This window comes from Ochotona princeps, chromosome 25 (assembly GCF_030435755.1).
Source record: "Ochotona princeps isolate mOchPri1 chromosome 25, mOchPri1.hap1, whole genome shotgun sequence".
NCBI lineage: Eukaryota > Metazoa > Chordata > Mammalia > Lagomorpha > Ochotonidae > Ochotona > Ochotona princeps.
In genome coordinates this window covers 15,815,484-15,840,642 of record NC_080856.1, presented here as the reverse complement: position 1 = coordinate 15,840,642, position 25,159 = coordinate 15,815,484, and the positions used below count along the sequence as shown (strand labels likewise).

General features: G+C 41.5%; 1 protein-coding gene across 1 annotated transcript in view; it reads right to left on the bottom strand.

Moving 5' to 3' along the window:
• The window catches only part of PNPLA8 (patatin like phospholipase domain containing 8), a 32,481-nt gene that overhangs the window by 6,165 nt on the left and 1,157 nt on the right, over nt 1–25,159 (bottom strand). Inside the window, exons 2-8 of the mRNA XM_058681369.1 lie at nt 19,349–20,487; nt 18,740–18,889; nt 15,607–15,758; nt 11,150–11,244; nt 8,420–8,591; nt 5,831–5,888; nt 3,399–3,593 (exon numbers count right to left, since the gene is read on the bottom strand). Coding sequence (XP_058537352.1) covers nt 3,399–3,593; nt 5,831–5,888; nt 8,420–8,591; nt 11,150–11,244; nt 15,607–15,758; nt 18,740–18,889; nt 19,349–20,398 — 1,872 coding nt within the window. The 5' untranslated portion in view covers nt 20,399–20,487. The remainder of the gene's footprint in view (nt 1–3,398; nt 3,594–5,830; nt 5,889–8,419; nt 8,592–11,149; nt 11,245–15,606; nt 15,759–18,739; nt 18,890–19,348; nt 20,488–25,159) is intronic.

The window sequence follows — 25,159 nt, the reverse complement described above, 5'->3', positions numbered from 1 at the left end:
TCTGCTGAAAACTCTCATTACCTTGAATATTTACATGCTATTTCATAATTATTTTTAGATTGCTTTCTAACTTCTGGAAATAATCTTTTAAAATGTAACTAAAGCCTAAGAAGAGTAACATGTTAGAATTAGTCATCAAACCTTTAGTGCAAAGTAATATGTTGGATTCTTTTGAATTCTCAGGAGACAGGGAACAAACACTCTTGAAGGTAGATATGGAAGAAGACAAAAAGTTAATTGTGTATAAAACTGCTATTTTCAGATAAAAAGAAAGCTGCTACGTGGTAGGGAGGAGGACTGGAAGCTGATCAGAAAGAATTATTCTTGCTTTACAATTTCCTAGGACTACATGTCCTAAGTATGTTACATATATACTTGGTAAACACTATGACAACACTCTGTTGAATGACATCTCCCCATCCATCTACTCATTAACCTATAATTTATATTCTACCTGACGCCAGAGAGGATGTGAAGTAAATTACAGTAAACATAAGTCAGACATTACAATTAAAAGGGATTTGAAAAATGAGACTGGAAATACTGAATACAATTATTTCAAACAGCTTAGGATGAGTAAGTTGTAGAACATCACATATTTTAGTTTTTATGGTTTATTTATTTTAGAGTTAGAGCGAGGACAGTGAGAGAGGTTTTCCATTTGCTGCTTCACTCTTCAAGTGGTCCCAATGGCCAGGACCGAGGCAGTAAGACAGGAGCAAGGGGCTTCACTCTGGTCTCCCACCTGGATAGCACGGGCTCACATGTTTGGGTCACCTCATGCTGCTTTCCCCAGGCCAGTAGCAGGGAGGTGGACTGGAACTGGAGCAGTTGGCATATGAAATGGCACCCCATGTGGGATGGTACCCCATGTGGGATGCTGGCATCACATGGGGCAGTTTTACCCACCACACTGCTACGCCAGCCTCCACAGTTCAGTTTTAACTTTGGGTTGCTATATGTAATCAACAGGCTGAATAAAACTTTAGAATTACTTCCCCCAGATAAAGGAACATATGAATCCTAAATGTAGTTAGTTACTGCTTAAGACTTTCTATTATTAGGCACAGCTTGCAAGGTCATTGGATTCTGACTACCTTGAAGTAGTACCTTATAAACTCTACTGAGTTTTAGATACATTGTCTAAGTTATTTCTCCATTTATAACACAGTACGAGTAAGTTAAAAAAAAAAAAAAAGAATGGGGAAACAGCCGTTACAATGGCAAGCTAAATATTAAAATAAAAATGTAATCTTGATCTACAAAGATTGGAATCAGTGAAAGAAAGAAACTTACCAGCCAATGCTTTCTGCCCTGAGGGGGTGGAAGATAAAAAGAAACACAAGAAGGGGACATGCCTGACATAATTCCACAGTGACAGGTTTGACAAAGTAAATAGTTTGACCTCACTCCAAAGACAAAAGGAATGCTATTTTAATCCCTGAACTACAAAGAGTATGACGTTATGTTCAGCAAAAGAAAACGGGATAGCTTACTGTGATATGTTACAACAGAACAGGTAGGTCATCAAAACATAGGGGAAATAAATGGATAAAAATATTTTAGTCGTTGACACATGTAAATTTAAATGGCTTATTAAAGAGTTTTGAAATTTATACAGCATATTAGTACAGTCAATATAGAAAAGTAATGCATGAGTTTTGAATCCTACATGAAATTTCTTGTCAATAGTATTAGATTTTTCTTAATATCTGGAGACTAAGGGCCCAGCGGCGTGGCCTAGCGGCTAAAGTCCTCGCCTTGAACGCGCCGGGATCCCATATGGGCGCCGGTTCTAATCCCGGCAGCTCCACTTCCCATCCAGCTCCCTGCTTGTGGCCTGGGAAAGCAGTCGAGGACGGCCCAAGGCTTTGGGACCCTGCACCCACGTGGGAGACCCGGAAGAGGTTCCTGGTTCCTGGCTTCAGATCAGCGTGAACCGGCCCGTTGCGGCTCACGTGGGGAGTGATTCATCGGATGGAAGATCTTCCTCTCTGTCTCTCCTCCTCTCTGTATATCTGACTGTAATAAAATAAATAAATCTTAAAAAAAAACCTGGAGACTAAATAAATGGAAAGTAAGCATACTTCCACTACTAGAGAACAAAGTTATGATTACTCAGTCTATCAAACGAGACTGGGCTTAGATGGGATATCAAATAAAAAATGTCTATTTTGGAAGTATCAACTCAAAATATTTACTGACTTTATTATTTATTTATTTTATTGAAAAGTCAGATATACAGAGAGGAGAGACAGAGAGGAAGATCTTCTGTCCACGGATTCACTCCCCAAGTGACCACAAAGGCTGGAGCTGTGCCGATCTGAAGCCAGGAGCCAGGAACCAAGCAAAAGCTTCTTCCGGGTCTCCCACACAGGCGACTGTAGGGTTCCAAGGCTTTGGGCGGTCCTCGACTGCTTTCCCAGGCCACAAGCAGGGAGCTGGATGAGAAGCGGGGCCACCGGGAGTAGAACCAGTGCCCATATGGGATTCTGGCACGTGTAAGGCGAGCACCTTAGGTGCTTGGTTATCACACCAGGACCTACTGACTTTATTTTTACCATTCAATAAAAGTTAGGCATTAAGATTTCCCCAAATCTTAATGTGTGGTTCGGGGTGGAGGGGGGACAAACTGCCAAAGAAAAAATTTAAGTAAATGAGTCTAAACAACAGAAAAAGACTAAATCACCAGACAGTACCTTACACATACTTTAATCATGCAAAAGCAGCCCAAGATGCTTGAAAGCTGACTCCAGTCCAGTTATTCAGTCTTTCTGAAGATTCCAACTTCTTATTTGTAACCTGAATTCTGTACCTCCTTAGTAACGATGACTAAATGAGACAAAGCTTACAAAGTGCAACATTTTTTCTTCTGACACACAACTAACCTAATGCATGTTTTCTCTTACCATCATCTGCCCAAATTCTTTTTTGTTTTTTTTTTTTGTTTGTTTGTTTTTTTGAGGTATCTTAGGAGGTTTATTCCAACGGGTCTGCCCAAATTCTAAAGTACTCTGGGTTCTGCATTTTAGGAATGTGCTTCTCTTTTGAAGTTTTTACGTATTCACTTTTTGAAAGGCAGAAGGAGAAAGACTGCCCATTTGCTGGTTAACTCCCCCAAATGCCTGCCATGCCCAAGTCAGGAACCAGCAACTCCATCTGGGTCTCCCACCTGGGAGGCAGATACGCTACTGCTTCAGGTATTACCTCTGCCTCCAAGGATGTGATTAGCAGTAAGCTGGAATCAGGTGCAGAGTCTCATTCCATTGAGACAAATAACAGGGTTTTGAGCTGCAAAACATGTATGGCTGACTCCTCTGAAGGCAGTGACACTTGGTCAGGACTGAGTCCTTTCATCATGGGACAGGGTACAAGGGAAGCCACACTGGACCACTTACCTGATGCAGATCGTTTCCCAGGGCGTATTCTGCAAAGTAGCCCGGGGCAGCGGAGGAGGCTCTGATGGCCTGCCACATCTTGTATTGACAGCCTCCCAAGTAATGAGACTTGATTCCAGGAAAATGACCATAGTTTCTGAACACAAAAGCTTTTGGCGTTATCCCTCTGTTTACGATAGTACTCACAGCAGCTACCTGGTGAATTAAAAAGCGACCAGTATCGCAGTAAGCAGCAATGTCTGCAATCTATGAACATCAAAACCACTTGGCAGTATGAAGGAGCAATCTGTAACTCTACTGATCATGGTAAGCGTGTGACAGAAACAAAATGTCGAGCCAAAGGAACAATATCTTTTTAAAACAGGTATTTCTTTGCAGTGCAATTCCGTGCAAGCACTGGCAGTACAAGAAAGCAATAACAACAGATACATCTGACTGCATGATTTGAAAGACATTCAAGAGGATGACCGTTTCCAGACATTCAGGCAGTAACTGACACAACACCAGCGTCAATGACTAACTGCTTAACGACGAGAAGAGATGTTAATTCCACGGTGTCCGAACAAACTAGCCAATGTTTCTGTGTTCACTGAAAGCGTGTGGACTTCCGTAAAGCCAAACTGCATCATTACAGACCCTCGTGGAACTTCCAGATTAAGAATTTTTAAAACCTGGCAGCTGGATGTATGTAAAATGTGCTGTTTTTGTTAATGATTGAGATGCAAAGTTACGCAGCTGGAAGGTACTGATGACGCCCAAGTTGTCAGTGTCCTGTGCTAATCCCAGGAGACAATCTGCTTATTGTTTAGCCTGTTCCAAATTCCCCAGAGTAAAAGTGTACCTCTGGACCACTCTGTGCAAGAGTTAGCAATCCAATAAATCTGGATTTTTCTGAACTGGCATATATAAATGGCTTAATTAAGACAAGTGTGAGTGGCTGCTCCATTTATCATGATGAATTACTCTGTAAGGTAACTGAAGTTTCCACGTATTCATTCTGTCTATTAACTTGCAGTTGACAGCTCAGGAAATTCTAAAGCCAATGAGAAAGGAGCCCTGTTATGTGGCGTGCATCCCAGGATCCTCTCCCACAGAGCCGCGTCATCTCTTTACTGATGCCCATGGGACCATATGTAGTGTGATCTGCCTACCATCCCAGGCTCACTCCACTTGCTGCCCCTGCACCCCCAGCCTCTAGCCTTCAGGAAGCTTTTCAGTCCTTAAAATTCTCCAAGACTCTTCCTCCTCAAGCCATTTTCTTTGCTACAGATTTCGTTCAGTAGCACTCTCATGTCCCTTTAAATCTGCTTCCAGAGAACTGTTTTGGTAGCAATGCCTCTGATTTCAGGGAACTCCTCTCTTTTCTGTGGGACTTCTATGTCTCATCTACATTGCTCTACCAAGCTGATCAACTGTGCATTTGCTAAGAACTTGCTCAAAGTGCACAGCACAGTGCTGGCATAGTAGGCACACAATATTTGTAGGATGAATAAATATATGAATATGCCAGTGTTAAGGCAAGACCTGAGGGTGCCGCTATGAGTTCTCATGGTTCTAGCTTGTCATTTGAGAATAGATGCATGCTTGGGTTTCCCATGTTCATAAATTGTATTCTTAACTTAAACAGACACTAGCAGAATAGAACTCAAGCAATTCTCAGATCACTGGGGAATTCAAGCAAATAAACAAGTGAATGAGAAGCTACAATGAGATATATCCAAGTGACACTACAATTTTTAAAAGCAGGATTCTACTTGGATATTTCCCTAATCCATCATGCACATCTATGCGCACACTCCCACTCACAAATACATAGAAGGAACATCAAAGTTCTCTTTAAAAATCTGAGGGGGAATTTTCCCTTTCATCCAAGTGGCTTTCAAAAATGTTTATGGAAATGTTAATTGTGAAAAGACTACATATGCACAGATTACAAAAAAAGTTCTGTACCAAAATTCATTTTTCAGGGCCAGCATTGTGGTACATCAGGAAAAGCTGCTGCCTGTGGTGCCTGAATCTCAAACGGATGCCAGTTCGGGTCCTGGCTCTCCAGTCTGACCCGCTTCCCTGCTAATGCTCAGCAGAGGATGACCCAGGTGCTTGGGCTCCTGCGCTCACATGGGAGACCCAGAAGAAGCTCCTGGCTCCCAGGGAGGATGACCCAGGTGCTTGGGCTCCTGCGCTCACATGGGAGACCCAGAAGAAGCTCCTGGCTGCCAGGCCAGCCCTTGCACCTGGGGCCATGCGGGGAATGAACCAGTGGATGGAAGATGTCTCTCCCTCTCACTCTATAACTCTGCCTAACCAAATCTCAAAAAACCATGTTTCAATTCCATTTCCAATGAACTCTGTCAAGTACCTATGGGCATGGGGGCTCACTACAAGTGTTGTCATCAGCACTTCAGTGTTGATGTGACAGACTCAAAGCTTACCTTAGGACACGTGGGGTTTCTTGCTGTTTCAATCATTAGTGCAGATCCCATTCTCTCCCTTTATCAAAGGAAAACAAACAATGTCAAAATAATTTTATCTCCTAGCAATCAGGGAACACAGACTACGCAATTACTGACTGTCTGCCCAAAGTGCTATGAGGGACAAAGAAGTGTAAGAATCTCCCTTAGGAGGCTTGAGTCCAATAAACGCAGGTGGAGCAGTATACAGCTATTTACTCACCTCTGGCTTGGAAGGCAAGCATCCAGGGTTCTGAGATGGAGCCATCAACACGGGCTGCAGTGAGGGGAAATGCAGCAGGACACAAAGAGGGGGCAGATCACCAGGTTCAAAGCCAGACATGTGTAGGGTCAAGGCTTGAGGGCAGAAAAGCTCAGGCAAGAGTCCCACTGACAGAGTAACAGAGCTATGCTAAGACTGTAAAATTATATGCAGACCAGTCAGTTGCCTAAAATCCAGGTCAGGGAAGATAGACATTAAACTTGTTTTAGCAGGCAGCACAGAGCCAGTGTCATTAAAAAACTGCTTTGAAATTCATCCCAGCTGACACTTAAATTACTACAGCACCGCAAGGGAAGGTCTTTGGAAGTCATTTCCACAGTAGGGAATTTTATTTCAATACAGACTTCTGCCAGACTTAAAAGCTACAAAACTGCCCCTGCTTTGTCAAGCTTCTTCAAAAGTAAAGACATTTTTCAAATAATACATTTCTCAACTAGCATCTTAGGGAATCTCACATAAAGGAAGTATTTATAAACTGTGTCATGATGTTCCCTTTACAGGTTTTACAACTCTATCAGTGCACACTGCTTCCCAAAGTAACTGTGATCCCTCTGGCCTTGTCAACTGGGTGAAGACAGAGGATCATGTTTTATTCTTGTAAGGAGGTCTTTTATCTTTTCCTAGAAATCTTGCTGGAAAACTGGAAGAAGATTTGTAATACATATCTTCTCTGACTCTACATTTTCACTTCTAAAGTCTAACTTTAAAGTATTTTTTTCTACAGGAAATTTATTAAATTAAAAGTAGCATCATCTACAAAATGGAACAATGAAGAGCTATTAAAACATTTTTCAAAAACATTTAATGGCATCGAAAATAATTTGTGGCAAAATACTAAGTGAAAATGCAGGGTATGAAACTGTATCTACACCATCATCCCAATTTCTGAAGGGCATGAAAACAGACACACTCATAATCACGCACACATACAACTGTCTATCTGGAGAAAACTCCAGAAAGAAACACAACCATGTTAATTGTGATAATCTGTACTGTTTTATTCACATACTCTCTATTTCCTATATAATAATTATTTCTAAGACACACTAACGTTTGGCCAATATCAGTCTTCTTATGAACTGCCCTACTGGGGTGGTTTGGCTTACTGGCTCTGATGCCGGGTGTGGTATCAATATCCCATTTCAGGCTGTTTGGGTCTGCGTCCCAGCTCTGCTCTCGGCTCCGGCTTTCTGCTAATGTGCTTCCTGGGGGGTGGCAGGTGACGGTCCAAGCACTGGGTCCCTGCCACGCTTGCGGGAGACCCGGATGGAGCTCCCGCCTCCTAGCGTCAACATGGCCCAGCCTTTGCTAGTGCAGGCATGCAGGGAGTAAAAGCAGGCGATGGGGAGCTCTCTGTGTCTGAGGCTCTCAGATAAATAAATAGCTAAAAGTTAAAATGACCTGTTGCCACATTTCATAATGGGACAAAAACGTAAAGTGTGCAACCACAGCACTGTTCAAAATCACAAAATAGAATGGGCAACATATAAATGTTCTAAATATCCCATAATCAAATGGCTGAGAAAATGCAGTACCATCATACTATAAAATATGTTTTTACAAAATGAAAGGAGCTAGCATTGTTGTGTAGCAGGCTGTATCACTGATTTTATGGCTGGCATCCCACATGGGCACTGGTTCATGTCCTGGCTGTTCCTCTTCCCATCCAATTCTCTATTAAGACCTGGGAAAAGCAGCAGTGGATGGTCCACGTGCCTGGGCTCCTGCCACCACCCAGGAGCCCTGGATGAAACTCCCCGCTTTTTTTTTCTGATTGGTCCAGCCCTGGCTGCTGCAGCCATCTGGAATGGAAGGCCTCTCTGGCCCTCCCTCTCCGGAATGCTGGCTTTCAAATCAATCAAACTTCGAAAAAAAAAAAAAATATATATATATATATATATACATACACACACATATCTGAGTAATAGCATTGTGAGTGATTTTAAATTTCTCTGTTATGGTACTATATTATTTGTGAAGAAATTTAAAAATTATTTAGTGTTTCAGAAAATTACTTTAGAACTAACATGTTTAATAAAAACAGTAAGACACAAGGACAATCTAAATGCACTAATATTTCATATTTTTAAGAAAGAAATTTTTACTTTTACGTGGAAATCACACACATACAAACCCCAAAAGTCAGTAACCAGAATATGATTCACTAAAATAACAAGTTGTTACCTCTAATTAGTGCAATTAATAATCTAATATTCCTTATACTTTCCATTAAAGTCTACACAGATTATATAATCAAAACATTTTATAACAGAGTAATTGTAACTTACTTAAGAATCTTTTCCCATGTCTGACTGTCATAAAATGCATGGCTCCAGCTCATTTTGACTGTTCCAACGATGACATTTTGTGAAAATACATCTGATCCTAGTTTCCGATAAAGTTCCTCACATTCGTCCAGTGGCATGTGGAACAGTCCTAACATGAAAGCTAATATGGCACCTAAAAAAGTAATTGTTACTTTATCAGTAGTGATGCTACAACATTCAGGTTTATAAGATCTGAGTTACAGCCCTGCCTTAAATTTTAGCTTCGATAATTTCTAGCTATTATAAACCGTTTAATCTTTCAGAACCCTGATTTCTTCATTTGTAAAACCGGAGTAATGACATCTAAAATTCATTGAGACAATATGTGCATAGGCCCCCAAAGGATTAAAATAAATGCTACCCATCTATAGCAATGATAACAATTTAACACATTATAAAGACATCTTTATTTAGGGTCAGTGTCACAGCACAGGGTTAACCCACTTGCTGTGACATTGAAATCCCATAGAGCACTGGTCTGAATCCCAGTTGCTGCATTTCTGATCCATCTCCTTGCTAAGAAGCCTGGGAAACCAGTGGAATATGGTGCAAGTTCTTGGGTCCGTGCACCAACATGGAAAACTCGGATATAAGTTCAGGCTCCTGGCTTTAGCTTGGAAACCCCAAACATTGTGGCCACTGGGGAGTGATCCAGTTTATAGAAATCTCTCTCTCTCTCTCTCTTTCTCTGTGTCTGTAACTGTGCCTTTCAAATAACATACAAATATTGTAAAAAAAAAAAAGTTCTTTAATATTAAATTAACTAATATATAAGTAAGGTGTTGTGGCAGATGATGGCCTTTTTAACATTAATACTTGGTTTCAGTTACAGAATACAGTATATTCAACAAATCACCAATTCATTAAACAATTACTCTTTCACTTGGCCCTCAAACCAGTGTAATTAAAGAAATTAGGTCCCTCTGGGATGGTCTTTTCAGCTGGTCTGCTCTAACTGGCAGGATACACTGCCACCTAGTGCATCTCACTGGCCTAACTCTGAAGTAAGGCGGTAAAAGCAGAGCAGCTGGCCAGGCACAGAGCTGTGCCACTCGCTGCTTCTGATCTGAGAGCACGGTAAGGATCACAGTACGGTGCCATCCTAGTATACATACTTCACATGTCAGTCCAGTAAAAGGTCAAGCACTTTATGCTTTAAACATACACAGGTTATGTAACAGAAATTTACAACAAAGTTTGCAGTTAACATAAATAATTTGCAAAAAAGGCAGTTTCCTCCTTTTAAGCAGAGCTACAATAAAAATGAGCATATATTAAAAATCACTGTTATTGAACTGGTTAATGACATTACCTTGAAATAAACATGTGTGAACTTCATAAAAATCCAAAATGCAAAAAAAAACCTTAGAGTATGCAAAACAGAAAAAAAAATCTAAAGGTTATCCATGTTGTAAGTTACAGTTAACATTAAGGTGGAAGGAAGCAGCAGAAGACACTGTGATATGGAAACAGAAACAGCACACAACTCGCTCTCCACGGCTGAGCTGGGCACTGAGAGTCTCAACTGGGCGAACATCAAAGCAAGAAGCCAGCTCGCAGCCCTGTTCAAATGTCCGCATCACCAGGATCGCTCCAAGGTCCAACAGAAATGCCCTGGGGAACAGTGCTCACAGAAGCTCCAAAAAAAAAGACAGCCATGAAATGTCTCATGAGATCATTCCAAACTCAAAACAATTTCAGATATACATGTTGGAGCCTGTATCATATATAATACACATATTACAGAAATTCCTCTATAAAAAACCAATCAACCAAACAAAAAAACCAAATTGTTTAGCTTCCTATAATCCAGTCATTTCCAAATTTGCTAAAGCTGTGAGGAAACAGTTTTCAGTGACATTTTTAATTTCAGAGGATTCAAGTCTAAAAAAAGCCAAGGATTCCTTATACTTTCCAGTCATCCCCCATAACTGTTCTCATCAGTTTTGACAACTGAGCATCAGATTCCTCAGCCTTCAGAAGCTCAGACTTTTCACAGGTAACCTAAAGAAATATTTGGGGTCTGGCGTGGTAACCTCGTGGCTAACAGCTCTGTTACTGAGTGGATGGCATACCCAGATGCACATGGGGGACATGAGGCCTGCAGAGGACATCTAATACCATGGAGGGCAGAACAAACCGGGCAGTTCTCCTGGCCAAGTTTTGACACTAAGGTGGACTATGTCAGTCAATGGACCTTGGGAAGATTTCCTTAACCGAAGCCCTGAAATCAACACCATCTCAGAACTAGTAAAACTATTTACACAGTACCCTTGGAGCATGTTCCACACTGGGGACCCTGAGATGATCTCGGGTGCAACCCCCACCCCAGGCACTGATGCAGTCAGGTTGCTGGGAGGGGCCCCCTCCCCACTTTCCCCACATCCAGGAAGAGAAGAGAGATTGGAAAGAGCTGTCTCATCCTCTCTCCCACATCCCTTGGCCCTCGCCACCCTAATCAGTGGTCCACATGGGCGTGTACCTTCTTAACTATGTAAACATCATTAGAAATTAAATTTATTATAACAATCATAAAATTCATTAAGCAAGCTGAAGAATTATTCATTATCAAAACATGAATCTAATTTTCAGCATTTCAGGAAATGATCGTGACCTTAAGTCACAGTGACTAACTCTCTTCCTTAACGAGCTGCTATAATGTCCCACTTGTATTTATGAAGCTGCAATTACCTGTGCTTACACCACAGATGTAATCAAAGAGCTGATGAACTGGCTTCTGAGTAAGTTCAACTAATTTTCTGAGCGTCTGAAGAGCAACCACACCCCTGAAGGAAAGTCACAGGAAAAAATGAGACTTTTATAAGTTCTAAATAGAACAACTGTATAAATTGCCTTTTTAGCTTATACGCTAATAGTAAGCAAAAAAAAAAAAAAACCATGAATAATATAAATAGGTCAGTAAAAATTCACTTGACAAAATTTTTAGGATCACTTTTGAAAAACTAGTATGTAATTGATGCTATAAAACCTGTGCTTCTGGGGTTGGGATAGTGGCAAGAAAGTTTCTGCCCATGATGTTGGCAACCCGTAAGGGTGCTGCACTTGCAGGCCAGCTTCCTGCTAACCACCTGGGGAAAGCAGAAGACGGACCACCCACCTGGGGCCCTGCCACCCATGTGGGTGACCCAGAGAAAGCTCCTGGGTCCTGACTTGAGCCTGGCTCAGCCCTGGTGTGGCAGGAATCTGGGAAGGGAACCAGCAGGTGGGCAATTTCCCCCTCTCTTTCAAATAACATATAAACCTTTTATTAAAAAAAAAACCCCACAAATCCTGTACTATAGTCGCACTTTTAAAAAGTATATACTAGCATTGTTTTAAATACAAACAAGTCAATTTAAGACATTCTCTTAAATGCCTCAAAATTCAGAAGAACACTTACATCCTCCATCCCCCAGGTCCTGGGCACCACCTACCAGCTTCCTGCATTAACAGTACACCCTGTGCCCTTTGCTCCCATACCTTTGTGTTTTATATATTTCATTGCTCGGGTTTTGATGCTCCCTTTTAATGATTAATTTTCTAAAACTCTTAGCAACTTGTAGACAAACCTCTGCATTAAGAATGTACTAGTTAATAGTCTCACTTTTATTTTTGATTTCTGACATAGTTTCATGAAGGAATGCAAAAAAGATGAAACAGCCTTCAGGGCGTAAATATCACACGGGTGGTTCTTAATACTGGATGATTATACAAAAGTGATGGAAATTTTAACTTACAAGTCAAGATAGGGCAAGTAAGACCTGGAGCATAGCAGCATAGCTCTCACAAAATAAAATGTAGACCATCAAGTTCTGCCTTGATACTAGTAACAGGAAGTCATTAAAGGATTAACGTGGAGGGCCTGGCACAGTAGCCTAGTGGCTAAATCCTCACCTTGCATCTGCCAGGATCCCAAATGGGTGCTAGTTCCTATCCTGGATGCTCCACTTTCCATCCAGCTCCCTGCTTGTGGCCTGGGAAAGCAGTCGAGGACGACCCAAGTCCTTGGGACCCTGTACTTGCCAGCCAGGAAGAAGCTCCTGGCTGCTGGCTTGGGGAGTGAACCAGTGGATGAAAAATCTTTTCTGTGTCTCTCATCCTCTCTGTAAATCTGACTTCCCAATAAAAATAAAAAAAATATTTTTAAAAAGATTAAAATAGAAAACCAAGCATGCTGATTTCTTAATGGCATCAAATAAAGTAGATGTGAGGTACGGTAAGACTAGGTGGATTATAAGACAGACATATCAATTCCAGGAGAGAGATGGAGAATTAAAGATGCTGTTGCATAAGATAAATTAAAAATGTGACCTACGTTACCACAAAATTGAAATACAATGGACATACATGCATATCTTCACATAGAAAGAGATTTGAAAAATTCAAAATATTTAAATAATCTTGAAGTTGCTAACTAAGTTGGTCTTTTTTTTCTGACTCAAGCTTTTATAATCAGGGGGAAAAAAAACCTTAAAATGCTGTATTTATCAGTTGATTCAGAAAGAACTTAAAAAAATATTTGCCAAAAGAGAGAGAATCTTCCATCCCTGGTTCACTATTCAAATGTTTACAACTGTAAGGGTGGACCAGGCTGAAGCTGGGAGCCAGGAATCTCAACCTGGGTCCCCCACATGGGTGACAGGGTTCCAACCACCTGAGCCATCACCTGTTGCTACCCACAATGCGTCATGCATTAGTAGGAAGCTGGACTCGAGAGCGGCACTGGACTGATACCCAGGACTGCGAGAGGGAATGCAGGCATCTCAGGCAGCATCTTCATTGCTGTGCCAGACATCCTACCCAGCCGGGTCTTATGTCAAACAGACAAAACCTAAGTGCTCTCTCCCGCACAGGTCCTCAGACCATGCTGCTTTCTGCTGTCTTCTCATATTCATTCCCTTGAAGTTTCCCAGTAGCTATGCCACTGACACCCTGGATCACACAACTCTGTTTTGGAGGGACTGTACTGCACATGATGACATGTTCAACACTGTCTTCTTCACTCTAGATGAAAAAGGCAGACTCCCAATTCTAACAACCAACAACGTCTTTAGGAGCTGCCAAATGTCTGTCAGGAGGCAAAACCGCTTCCTGTGGAGAACCACGGATGTAAATCTACCTTCATTCAAGCCTTCTCTTCAATTTCCATAAAATTTCCACACTAATTTTCTTCCTGAGTAGCAAAACTTTTAATCTATAACAGCAAAGGATTATTGCTTACAAACATCATTCCTCATACCTCTGTAACCTAAAACAGACATTTGCAAGTTCGTGAACTGTCTTCTTTCAAATTTCCACTTAAACATTCTTGAAAAAGAAGTCATGTTCATTTTGTAAAATAGCAGCATTATCTTCTGTATCTTTTTGGTTTATTTTTCTTCAGAGTAACCATGATTACCCAGTAACATATATCTTGTATCTTCTTTTTTTTTCCTTAGGAGTTATTTTACTTATTTGGAAGGCATAGTGATAGAGAAGAAATGGAGGAGGAGGGAAGAAAGGACAGGGCAGAGAGATCTTGTATCCACTGGTTTTCTCCCCAAATGGCCCTAACAGCTGGGATCAGACCAGGCTAAAATCAGGAGCCTGGAACTTTATTCAAACCTGCCATGCAGGTGGCAGTGTCCAAGTCCTCGGACTATCTTCTACTACTTTCCCAGGTACTAGCAAAGAGCTGGATCACAAGTGGAGTAGGCAGGACTTACCATTACTCTGATATGAAATGCTAGTGTCACAGCCAGTGGCTTAATGCAATAAACCACAATGCTGGCCCCTATTCTTGCTTTTCTGTTTGCTATATTTCTACTCCTATTGAATACAACCACAATGCAGGGGCTATGCTAATGTGCCTGGGAAAGCAATGGAAAGGTGGCCCAAGTGCTTGGGTCCCCACATTCATGTGGAAACCTGGATGTAGTTCCTGGTTCCTGGCTTAGCCTAGCCTAGTCCTGGCTGTTGCAGCCACCCGGGAATGAACCAGTGAATAGAAGAGCTCTATCTCTCTGCAATTCTACCTGTAAATGAGTAAATTAAGCTTAAAAAAAAAAAAAATGCCACCAGCAATGCCTGTATCCCTTATCAGAGTGTCTTGTCCTGCTCCCAATTTCAGCTCCCCGCTAATGCACACCCTGGGAGGTGGCTAGCAACAGGCCAGGTAAGTTAGCTCCCTGCTAACCAAGTGAGAAACATGGATTGAGTTCCTGGCTCTGGCAACCCGTTGGCTTAAACCCAATTGTTGCAGGTATTTAGGAAGTGAACAAGCAGATGAGGTTGAACTCTCTCTGCTCTTTAAATGAGTGAGACAACATACAGAAGAATGACAGATACCAGAGAGAGAAGTCACGGTTAAATTCAGGTTAAGAATAAAAAGTGGGGCATGTACTGTGAATCTGAGAGGTATGGACAGAGATGGCAAGGAAGTAGGATCCAGAAAGTTCTGGAGAAATGGTTCACAACAAATTGGGCCAAAGGATCTAAGAAAAAAGTAGAAAGGAATTCGGTCACCTAAGACAGATAAAGGAGCATGAATGGATTCCCACAACAAAGAATGGAGCATGACTATTAAATTTTTTTCTTCTGATCAAAGAATACACTTATTTCTTATACAAGGGTACTTTAAAAGCTTTGTGTAGAATGGAATTAAAAGATAAGCTTATTTTCGTGCAAAAATTTGTGAAACCCATTCTTCTGAAAAGTATCTTAAAAAGTCTGCACTAAAATAAACGTATTTCCAAATGTTATTTTCCATGAACTTTGCCCTATATGTAGCACCAGAACTGGGCAGTGAAGACAGAGGACTAGGAAATGACTGACACAGTCTCCTTTTCTGACAAATACCATATAAGTGAATAACATAACTGGGTAAGGTAAATGTCATACAAGAAAGGTAGAATCATGAGACACTGCCAAGGTCTTAAGAGAATAATGCTTGGAAAGCCCCTAATCTCCCAAAGGGCATGAATACAGCAAACAAAAATATAAATACTACACTAAATCAAAATTCAGCTCTGAGATGAAAAAACACACACTAAGAAGGATAATTTTACCTTTAAAATTTTTTGATTTCATGATACAATTAGACCAGAAATGTTGTTAGGTTCCCAAAGCAGAAGTGAATGTTATTGTAAGAATAATTGTTCTAGCCTTACCTTGTTCCTCCACCATCAATTGTAAGAATTCGAATCCCTCTGCCTTTCACTGGATCCACATAACCAATCAAGGCCAAAATTTCTCTAACTGCAGCCTGAAGAGTTTCATCCTTCATTTGCCTCAGTCGCAATAAATAAGGAATAATTCTTTCCTATATTGAGAGAAAAGATTTTTATTGTTTTTTTCAAAACAAGGATAAAATATGAGTGACATTTTTTAACCAATACAAGTAGGTCATCATACAAAATTAAGGTGTCAGAATTCAATAATCTTGAAGTATAGACTTTTCTAAATTTGAAGGTGAGCGGGGGAGAGGACTGTGATGCTACAATTACTCCCTGGTTAGCCATGGCTGGGGCTGGGCCACGCCAAAGTCGAGAGGTGACAGTTCAATGCAAGTCTTCCCAATCTCCCACACCAACCACCTGAGTCACTGCCTTCTGCCTCCCACAGGTATGGAAGAGAGAGCTGAGACATGAACCCACGTTCAGGTTCATGCAGTACGGGATGCAGGAGTCCCAAGGAGCACACACCTGCTATACTAAGCACCTATCCCCAGATTAATTTTTGATGCAGTAATGTCAGTTAATAACTAAGATGCATTTGTTCTGATACTGAGAAAAAAACCAACCTCTATCCAAAAGAGTACTTACAAGAAATATAATTTGCTTGACACAAGTTTACAAAGCATTGAGACAACATTATAAATTTTACACAATATTTTTCCAGATTATAAAGTTACCAGGTAAAAACGCTTCACAATCAATGTTGAAAATTAAACTGCCATTAAAAGAAAAAAATCCTTGCCTGTGTACACTTCATATGAGAGATATAAGGGACCCTCACAGTAGAATGATGATGCGAGTGCTTGCATTCCTGCCTCCAACACAGGAGACACAGTTAGCAACCCAGATCCTGCTTCAGGCCCCACGCCCTATGCTTTCCTTTATCTCTATCACTGCCTTTTAAATAAATTAAGTCTTTAAAAATGAATAAGTAATCCAATATTAAAAGTAAGAATATTATGAGAATTTATACTACTAGAGGCCGATGCTGTTGTACAGTGTGTTAAGCTGTGGCCTGCAGTGCCAGCATCCTATATGGGTGCAAATTAGAGTCTGGGCTGCTCCATTTCTAATCTAGTCCCCTGTTAATGTGCCTGGGAAAGCAGTAGAAGATGGCTCAAGACACTGGGCCCGTACCATACACATGGGACAGCAAGAGAAAACTCAGAACTGGTCATTGCAGCCATCTGCGGAATAAGATAGTGGATGGAACATCCTTCCTTTGTAACTCTGCCTGTCAAACAAATAAATATACCTTAAAGACAAGGAATTTACACTATTGGATAAATTTATTACTATAAAACCATAACAATTTAGGCAGTGCAGTATTGCACAAAGAATAGACAATATGGGGCTGGCACTGTGGCTCAACAGGTTAATTCTCCACCTGTAGGTGCCAGCATCCCATGTGGGTACCAATTAATGTCATGGCTGCTCAACTTATGATCCAGCTCCCTGCTTGTGGCCTGGGGAAGCAGCAGCCCATGGCCCAGGTCCTTGTTACCCTATACCCATGTGCAAGACCTGGAGGAAGCTCCTGGCTCCTGGCTTTGGACTGGCTCAGTTGTGGCCATTGCAGCCATTTGGGGAGTAAACCAGCAGATGGGAAGATCTTTCTTCTTCTCATTATCTCTGTAAATTTGCCTTTCGAATAAAAATAAATAAATCTTTAAAAAATATTTACTTTTAAAAAGAAGCTAGACAAAAAATCAATAGAACAAAATATAGTTCCCAGAAACACTTCATATTTAATAATTAATGATAAGTCTTTTCAATAAATGGTGCTGGCTCAACTGGATGTGGACATAAAAATAAAAGTCAATTCTATCTCACACTGAACAACCAAGTCTATTCTAGATGAAAGGCAGACACTAGTATGAAAACACAGAACACCTTTAACATCTCAGAACAGGCAAATGTTAGAACAGGACACACATGATTTATAGCCGTAACAAGTAAAGAAGACGTGTAGGACCACTAAGTAACAGTCAATGCAATAGAAACACGAGTCAGAATTGGAATGGCACCGCACAGAGGGAGGACATGAACAGCCAATAAACACTGGAGAAGACGCTGAACTTCAAAGTTACTGAAGAAATGAGAATTAAAACCACAGCATCACAAAACATCCTCCAAAGAAAGACTAAAGTTAAAAAAAAAATGCTAAAGGATTGGAGAAATACAATATAGCCAGAAAACTCACACAATTTTATTGAAAGTGTCAACTGGCAAAAGAACTAAGTAAAACCATCTGGCAGTATCTACTAAAGATGAAAACCTAGGTTCTTTGTGACCACTAATACTACAAATAACTCTAACCTCCTAAGAAATGAAGACAAATGTTTTCCAAAAGATACACCTTAAGATTACTATTTCTAAACAGCTGCAATCCAGAAACTCCTCACGTCAGTAGGAGAACGGAGAAATCATTGCCGTCAATCCAACAGGCCACAGTGAAAAGGAATGTTCTAGAAAGAATGTTTTGTAATCACACTTGGTGATACAGTTTCACGAACGTAATGGTAAGTGGGGGAAAAAAGAGTACCTACTCTATCACTCCACTTATACAAGACACAGAAAGAGGACAAGTAATATCCAATGCTAGAGTCTGGGAAAACTGGTCAACCTTTTTTATGAAGCTAATGTTTCGATGCTTGGTAACATTCCACCTCTCACCCTAGGTGAGGGTTATCTGAGCACACATGTGCTCATTTTGTGAAAAAGAACAGAAATGCATGGAGGTTCAGTGTGCCGGAGAATCACGCACACCGGTGTTGACTCTGTGAGTGTGTATGGTAAGCCATTAAGATTTTGTGTTTATTATTAGAGTTCCAACCCGCAATATCTGACAAATGCAAATGGACCCTAATACGAAGTCAAAGGCAAGTCGCTAGATGAGGCTGCTCCAGATTCAGGGCTAGGAGAAAGCGTAGTCTCTGAACACAGCACACTGCTGCAGATTCAGGGCTAGGAGAAAGCGTAGTCTCTGAACACAGCACACTGCTGCAGATTCAGGGCTAGGAGAAAGCGTAGTCTCTGAACACAGCACACTGCAGGCAGCAGTTACCTTCACAGCCACTCCTTTTCCTTCCGGAAATTCGAGAAGATGGAAAGTCAGCTCTTCCACCCTTGTGATGCAGAGTTTTGGGTCAGATGTTCTTCTCAGCGCCTGAACCAACGCTCGGGTTCTGTTATCGATACTCACCCGTGCAATAATCTACAAAGATAAATTGCACATGTATCAGTAAAATGCAAACTGTTCTAATAAGCAGTTAAAACTTCTTTGGTCCCAGGCTCAAAAGCCAAATCCTTGCCTTGCAAGTGCTGGGACCCCATATGGGTGCTGGCTCATGTCCCGGCTGTTCTGCTTCCCATCCAGCTCCCTGCTTGTGGCCTGGGAAAGCAGTCGAGGATGGCCCAAAGCCTTGGGACCCTACACCTGCGTGTGCAAGACCCAGAAAAAGCTCAGCTCCGGCTGTCGGAGCCTCTTGGGGAATGAACCAGTAGGTGGAAGATCTTTCTGTCTCTCCTTCTCTGCATAAATCTGACATACCTTTCCACTAAAAATAAACAGATCTTTTAAAAAAAATTAAAACTTCTTTGGTCCCATTAGGCAATGAAACATAATCTGACAGAATCTATACATAACTTGAGAGCACAATGAATAACAACTTGCCTTTTCCCGTTGAAGAGACAAGTACTTCTTCACCTCGCCAGCCTTGTCTCTGCTGCTTGTCGACTCAGCCTTAGGCTCCTCCTGCTCCTCGGCCTGACTCTTTGAATCATACTTTAATTTGGGGACGAGCCCACCAATGTAACCACCTACTAATGCTTGTACACCTTCAGTGGGGCGAGAAAGAAAGTTAGCAATGGTCTGTTTGGTAGAAACTGGAAGAGCCTCGGCCACACTGCTGGAACTCGCAGCCTTGTCCACTGTCCCCAGGGAAGACTCGGGGTCGGCCTCAGCCACCAGGATGCCAGGATCTACGGAACTGGACTTCCCTTCTTCCACCTTTTTACCTTCGAGTTCTGATTCCTCCATTTGTCTGTCTTCCTTGTTTTGAGACATTTTTTCCTCCCGCTTGAAGTATGAATTAATATGGTTTGATAAGAAGTAGAACGACTCTCCAAACTTTGTGGTTATCGTCCCCGTGTAATGAAAAAGGCTTTGTTTGCTGCTATCTTCCTTATCGGGGACGTGGCTTTTGTCTTCTGGTATGGAACTTTTCTCTGTTGGCTTGTCACTGTATTTTTGCAGGGATCTGATGGCTTGTTTAATATTTCCCTCTTTCAGCCAATCACTATCTGATACTTTTCTGAATATCCGAGAACTTGGCTTAAATTGAGCTAACCGTGAAATCATTTCATTCTGCTTGCCAAAAACAGCCTTCGAAACAGAGTTCAAAGTACTTTTGATACGGGACATACGAATGCTCACTTTTGTAAGTCCCTTGGGAGCAGACGCACTAAGTTTCAAGATTCCAATATGTAAACCATGTTTGCCTTGAGGATAATACTGCTTACTGCAAGCACGTGTTTCACTTTTGGTCCATTTACATCTTATTTTGTGTGGATGAAAACCTCTTTGTAGACTGACGTAGCTGGTCTTCCAGTAAAGCTTAGGTGAGTACAAGAAGTGCAGCTGCTTGCGTCTGTGCTGCCCACAAAAACTTCTGGCATTACTAAGGAGGTAAATACATAGATCTACAGTCAAATTAATAGACATAACTTAAAAATCACCTATTTTCTAAATGACATTCTCTCACTTCATTCCTGAATGCTTCATTTAAGAAATGTCACAAGTCATGGTCTTACCTGAAATGACAAGAAAACACAAAGAAAACAATTAGGATTCAGGTTTAAATTGAAATTGGGTGTGATACACGATACGTGTTTCCTGAATTCAGTTTAGTAACTTCCAAATGGTTGCTAGAGATTTCACTTTTAAACTAACAGAAAGTAATTCAATTCTCAGTATCAAAGTAATTGACAGGAGATACCGAGTATTGGGATGTTTAGGGCAAAAGGTAATTTATGCAATTAAGATACCCCTTTTTTTTTCTTCCCTACTGTTCAATTTTTGAGAAGTTTATATGGCACTAGACTTGTAAGGTGATTTTTATTTACTTATTTACTTGAAAGGCAGAGTTACTGGCCAGCACATTGGCTCAACTGGCTAATCCTCCACCTCCGAGTGCCACATCCCATACGGGAGCTGACTTGTGTGCTGGCTGCTTAACTTCTTTATCTTAAGATTTACTTATTCTCATTGGAAAGTCAGACAGACAGAGAGGAAGATCTTCCATCCACTGGTTCAGTCCCCAAGCAGCCGCAACAGCCGGAGCTGAGCTAATCCAAAGCCAAGAGCCAGGAGCCCCTTCCAGGTCTCCCACGCAGGTGCAGGGTCCCAAGGTTTTGGGCCATTCTCGACTGCTTTCCCAGGCCACAAGCAGGGAGCTGGATGGGAAGTGGAGCTGCCAGGATTAGAACCAGTGCCCATATGGGGTCCTGGCACGCACAAGGTGAGGACTTCAGCCACGAGGCTACTGCACCGGGCCCTGGCTACTTCACTTCTAATCCAGTTCCCTGCTTATGGCCTGGGAAAGCAGTGGAGGATGGCCCCAGCCTTTGAGACCCTGCTCCAACGTGGGAGACCTGGAAGAAGCTCCTGGCTTCGAGTCAGCTCAGTTCTGGCCTTTGCAGCCACTTGGGGAATGAACCAGCAGACGGAAGATCTCTGTCTCTCCTTCTCTTTCTATAACTAACTTTATAATCCCTTTCAAATAAAAATAAATAAGTTTTTTCAAGGTTAGTATCAGAATAAGATATCATTTCATTACAGTTAGATTGGGTAGTATTAAAAAGACAAAAGATAACAAGAATTAGTGACAAATGTGGAGAAAAGGAAATATCTGTTTGCTGTTGATGGGAACACCAATTAGGATACCCAATGTGGAAACCAGTAGGGAGGGTTTGCAAAAAAATTAAAAACAGAACTACCATACAAACTGGTTCCACTGCTGGGTATGATATCCAAAGGATATTAAGGCAGTTTATGAAGAGACATGTGCATATCCATGTTTCTTGTAGCACAATAGCAGGAAATGCAAACAGCCCAAGTCTCCACTCCCCACTGATGAACGGATGAGAAGTGTAAGGTACACTACCAAGCAGTTCTATTAAGTCATCACCTGTGACATCCTGAGTGGAAGTGGAGGTCATCATGCTGAATCATCAAAGACATAAAGACAAGACTCAGGCGATCTCATTCACAATATGCAGCCGAAAACCAAAGTGATCTCAGCTTTGGCACTCTAAGTCACAGTCTGAGAGGCCTTCATTGCAAACTGGCAGCCCTGGGATTGGGCACTGGCTCTGCTTCTAGTCTAGCTTCTTGGTAATGTACACTTTGAGAGGCCACAGGTGATGGTTCAGGATAGGCACTTGGGTGAGAAATCCGGATTGAATTACTGGCTACAGGCTTTGTCACGACTCCAGCTACTGCAAGCAATCACCGAGTGAACCAGTGGATAGCAGAACTCTGTTCCTTGACTCCTCTGATTTTCAAACAGACAAATAAATAAACATTTTTTAAATGAAACATTTTAATAAACATGGTCATTCAGGCTTGTGACATGGTTCAGAGGTTTACACCGCTGTCTGTGACGCAGTAGCCTACATCACAGCACCAGTGCAAGGTCTAGCTGCTCTGCTTCCATCCCAGCTTCCTGCTAATGCACCTGGAAGGCAGTTGATGGTTGTGCTCTACACGTGTGGGCCCCTGACATCCACCTAGGACACCCAGATGCAGTTCTGGGTTCTTGGCATAAACCTGACCCTCAGCTGAAGAAAGGGTGGAAGGTCTCCCTGTATCTTTATTACTCTGCCATTTAGATAAAGAAGTATTTTTAACTGTGCACATTGGTGGTTACCAGAGGTTGAAGAGAATGGGATGCTTAATGCACAGTAAGCTTCAGTGACATAGCAGAAAGAACTTCTGGATTCTGCTACACAATAATGTAGTCAGAGATAACAATAATTATATACTACACACTTCTCTATTCAAAAAAATCTACAAGATAGGATTCTGGAGGCTTTCACAATAAAGAAATGGAGGCTTTCACAAAAAAGACAGTTTTTTACCCAAGTTGAACTTATACAATGCATATGTTATCAAAACATCACGTGGATACCCCCATAAACATGTATAATTTTTAAATCTGTTTATACATTTTTAATATAAACATTCTGTTAGAAAGTACTCTAGTTTTATATATACTATAGGCATGAATATATGTATAAGCATTTAGATGTACACATATATTCTAAAATAAAAAATGAAAACTGACATGTGCATATGAAATCTGTACACACACACACACACACATTCATGTGAACTAAGCAGTGAGACCAACAGACTTCTTGGTCTGCAATGTTTACTATGAGCAGGCTTTACTTTTATAATTCAAAAAAACCACAAAATGTTTGAGCCACTTTAAGTTAAGGTTCCCTGAGAACGGAAGACACACAGAACAGAAATGAAAACAAGTATAAAATAACTCCAGGATAAAAAACAGGACAACATTCTAAAGGAACTCGATGTATGAGGAGATGAGGGGGTAGCACTCCACTGCTCTGTCCCACAGTGACAGTCTAAACTAAAATCTTTCTTTCTACATCGCCTGTGAATGTAGCATTTTCTAATACCCAAATGATGAGAGGGAAGGAGAGTAAAGAATGAAACCCTTTGCCTTTCTGGTTTGAATGCCTTTAGACTTGTGGTCAATGTGGTAAGTGAAGTTGGGCCCTACCATCACCTAGAGAGGATCAGCAAACACCCTCAGAGGGAAAATGTGTAACCAGGATGTACTGCTAGGGAAAGGGGAAAAAAACAAAGCCAAAAACACAACTACGCAGGTCCACAATGTGAACAGAACCACCGAAGGAAAAAAATAAAGGAAAAAAAACTGTAATGACAGCAAACAGGGGGAATAAAATTTTAGAAATGAAAATTTGAGCTACACAATAGTTATAAGACTCACTGGTTGAAACCAAATGGGAATAATGGCATAACAGATTTATACTAGCCAACAGAAAGCGAAAAGTTCTTTAACATAGGTATGAGGGAAAGGCATTGTAAATTAAAACAGATACCATACGATAATAAAAAGAATGGCTCCTTTACTTAAGCCTTGGAGAAAAAAGTAAGGCAACATCTGTCATCAAGCTGAAAAAACTATGAATAGAAGAAAAGCAAGGAGTAGGAGGAGAAGGGTACAGAGGGTGCTTACTATTTCTTTATATTATTTATTTTTATGTATTTGGAAGGCACAGAGACAGAGACGAAAGAGACAGACACAGATCTTCAAACTGCTGGTCCATTCCCAAATGCCTACACCAGCCAGAGCCCAAGCAGGCTAAAGGTGGGAGACAAGAACTCAACTGAGGTCTCTCCCACATGGGTGGAGGGGACCCAAGATCCAGTAGGGAGTGCATTACAGCAGGAAGCCGCTGTTGGAAGTGGTAGGACCCCAACCAAAGCACCCATAATATGGAACTCCAGTTTCCCAGGTGCCAAGTGTCTGTGCCAGGAAACTGCTCTTCAGAGATGCAGACACAGGAAGACCTGAGTGGCGGGGGTGGGGGGGGGTTGGGGGGGAAGGAGTTCCAGGCAGAGAAAAAGACAAGACTTTGTAGCAAGAAATGGCCTTTCTGTATTTTTCAGGAAGCGCCAGTATCAAGAAATGGGCCCATGGTTCCGCAGAAGGCTGCACAATGTGAGCCTGGGCCGGGGGCGGGGCTTGTGTCACTTCTTCCCACTGACAAATCACCACTGTGACGAAGCCTGAGTGTATCTACCAATCTGGAACTGAATATGATATATGAAGCCAAAAATAGAAAACTATTACAGGAAGATGAGGCAAGTTTTTCACGATAGTGAGACACTTTAATACACCTCTCTCAGGAACTGCAATTATTGAGCAAATATTATAAACAGAGAGTGTCAGCAAATTAGCAAGATTACTCCCCAAGTCACAAGCAAATGTGAGGTGAGCGTTTAGAAAATAAATTCAGGGAGAACAAAAGTTAGACTGTCAAAACAGACGGAGAAGTAGGAAAAGTGAGAGGTACCAGCATGGACTGGGAAAACGAAGACAACTGTACAAATGCCATGCATAGAACCAAGAGGCTTGGAGCAGCCAGGAGGGACAGGAATGGGATTTTAGCCAGAGGGATGAAGGGAACCATCCAGGAGGGAAGAAGCTGAGGACGGCAAGAATGAACCCACAGCAGGTGTCACTTAGCTGACAAGCCTGGGTGAACATGCTAGCATGCAGGGGGGGCTATCCTGGACAAAAGAAACACAACCACAAACCACGGGACTCCGATGACCATGATGCTCTGAGGAGGGAGTGGGCACACGGAAACAAAAGGCCAAGGCCACGGTCACCAATCTGGAGTTCATTTGAGAAGAAAAAAAATGTTT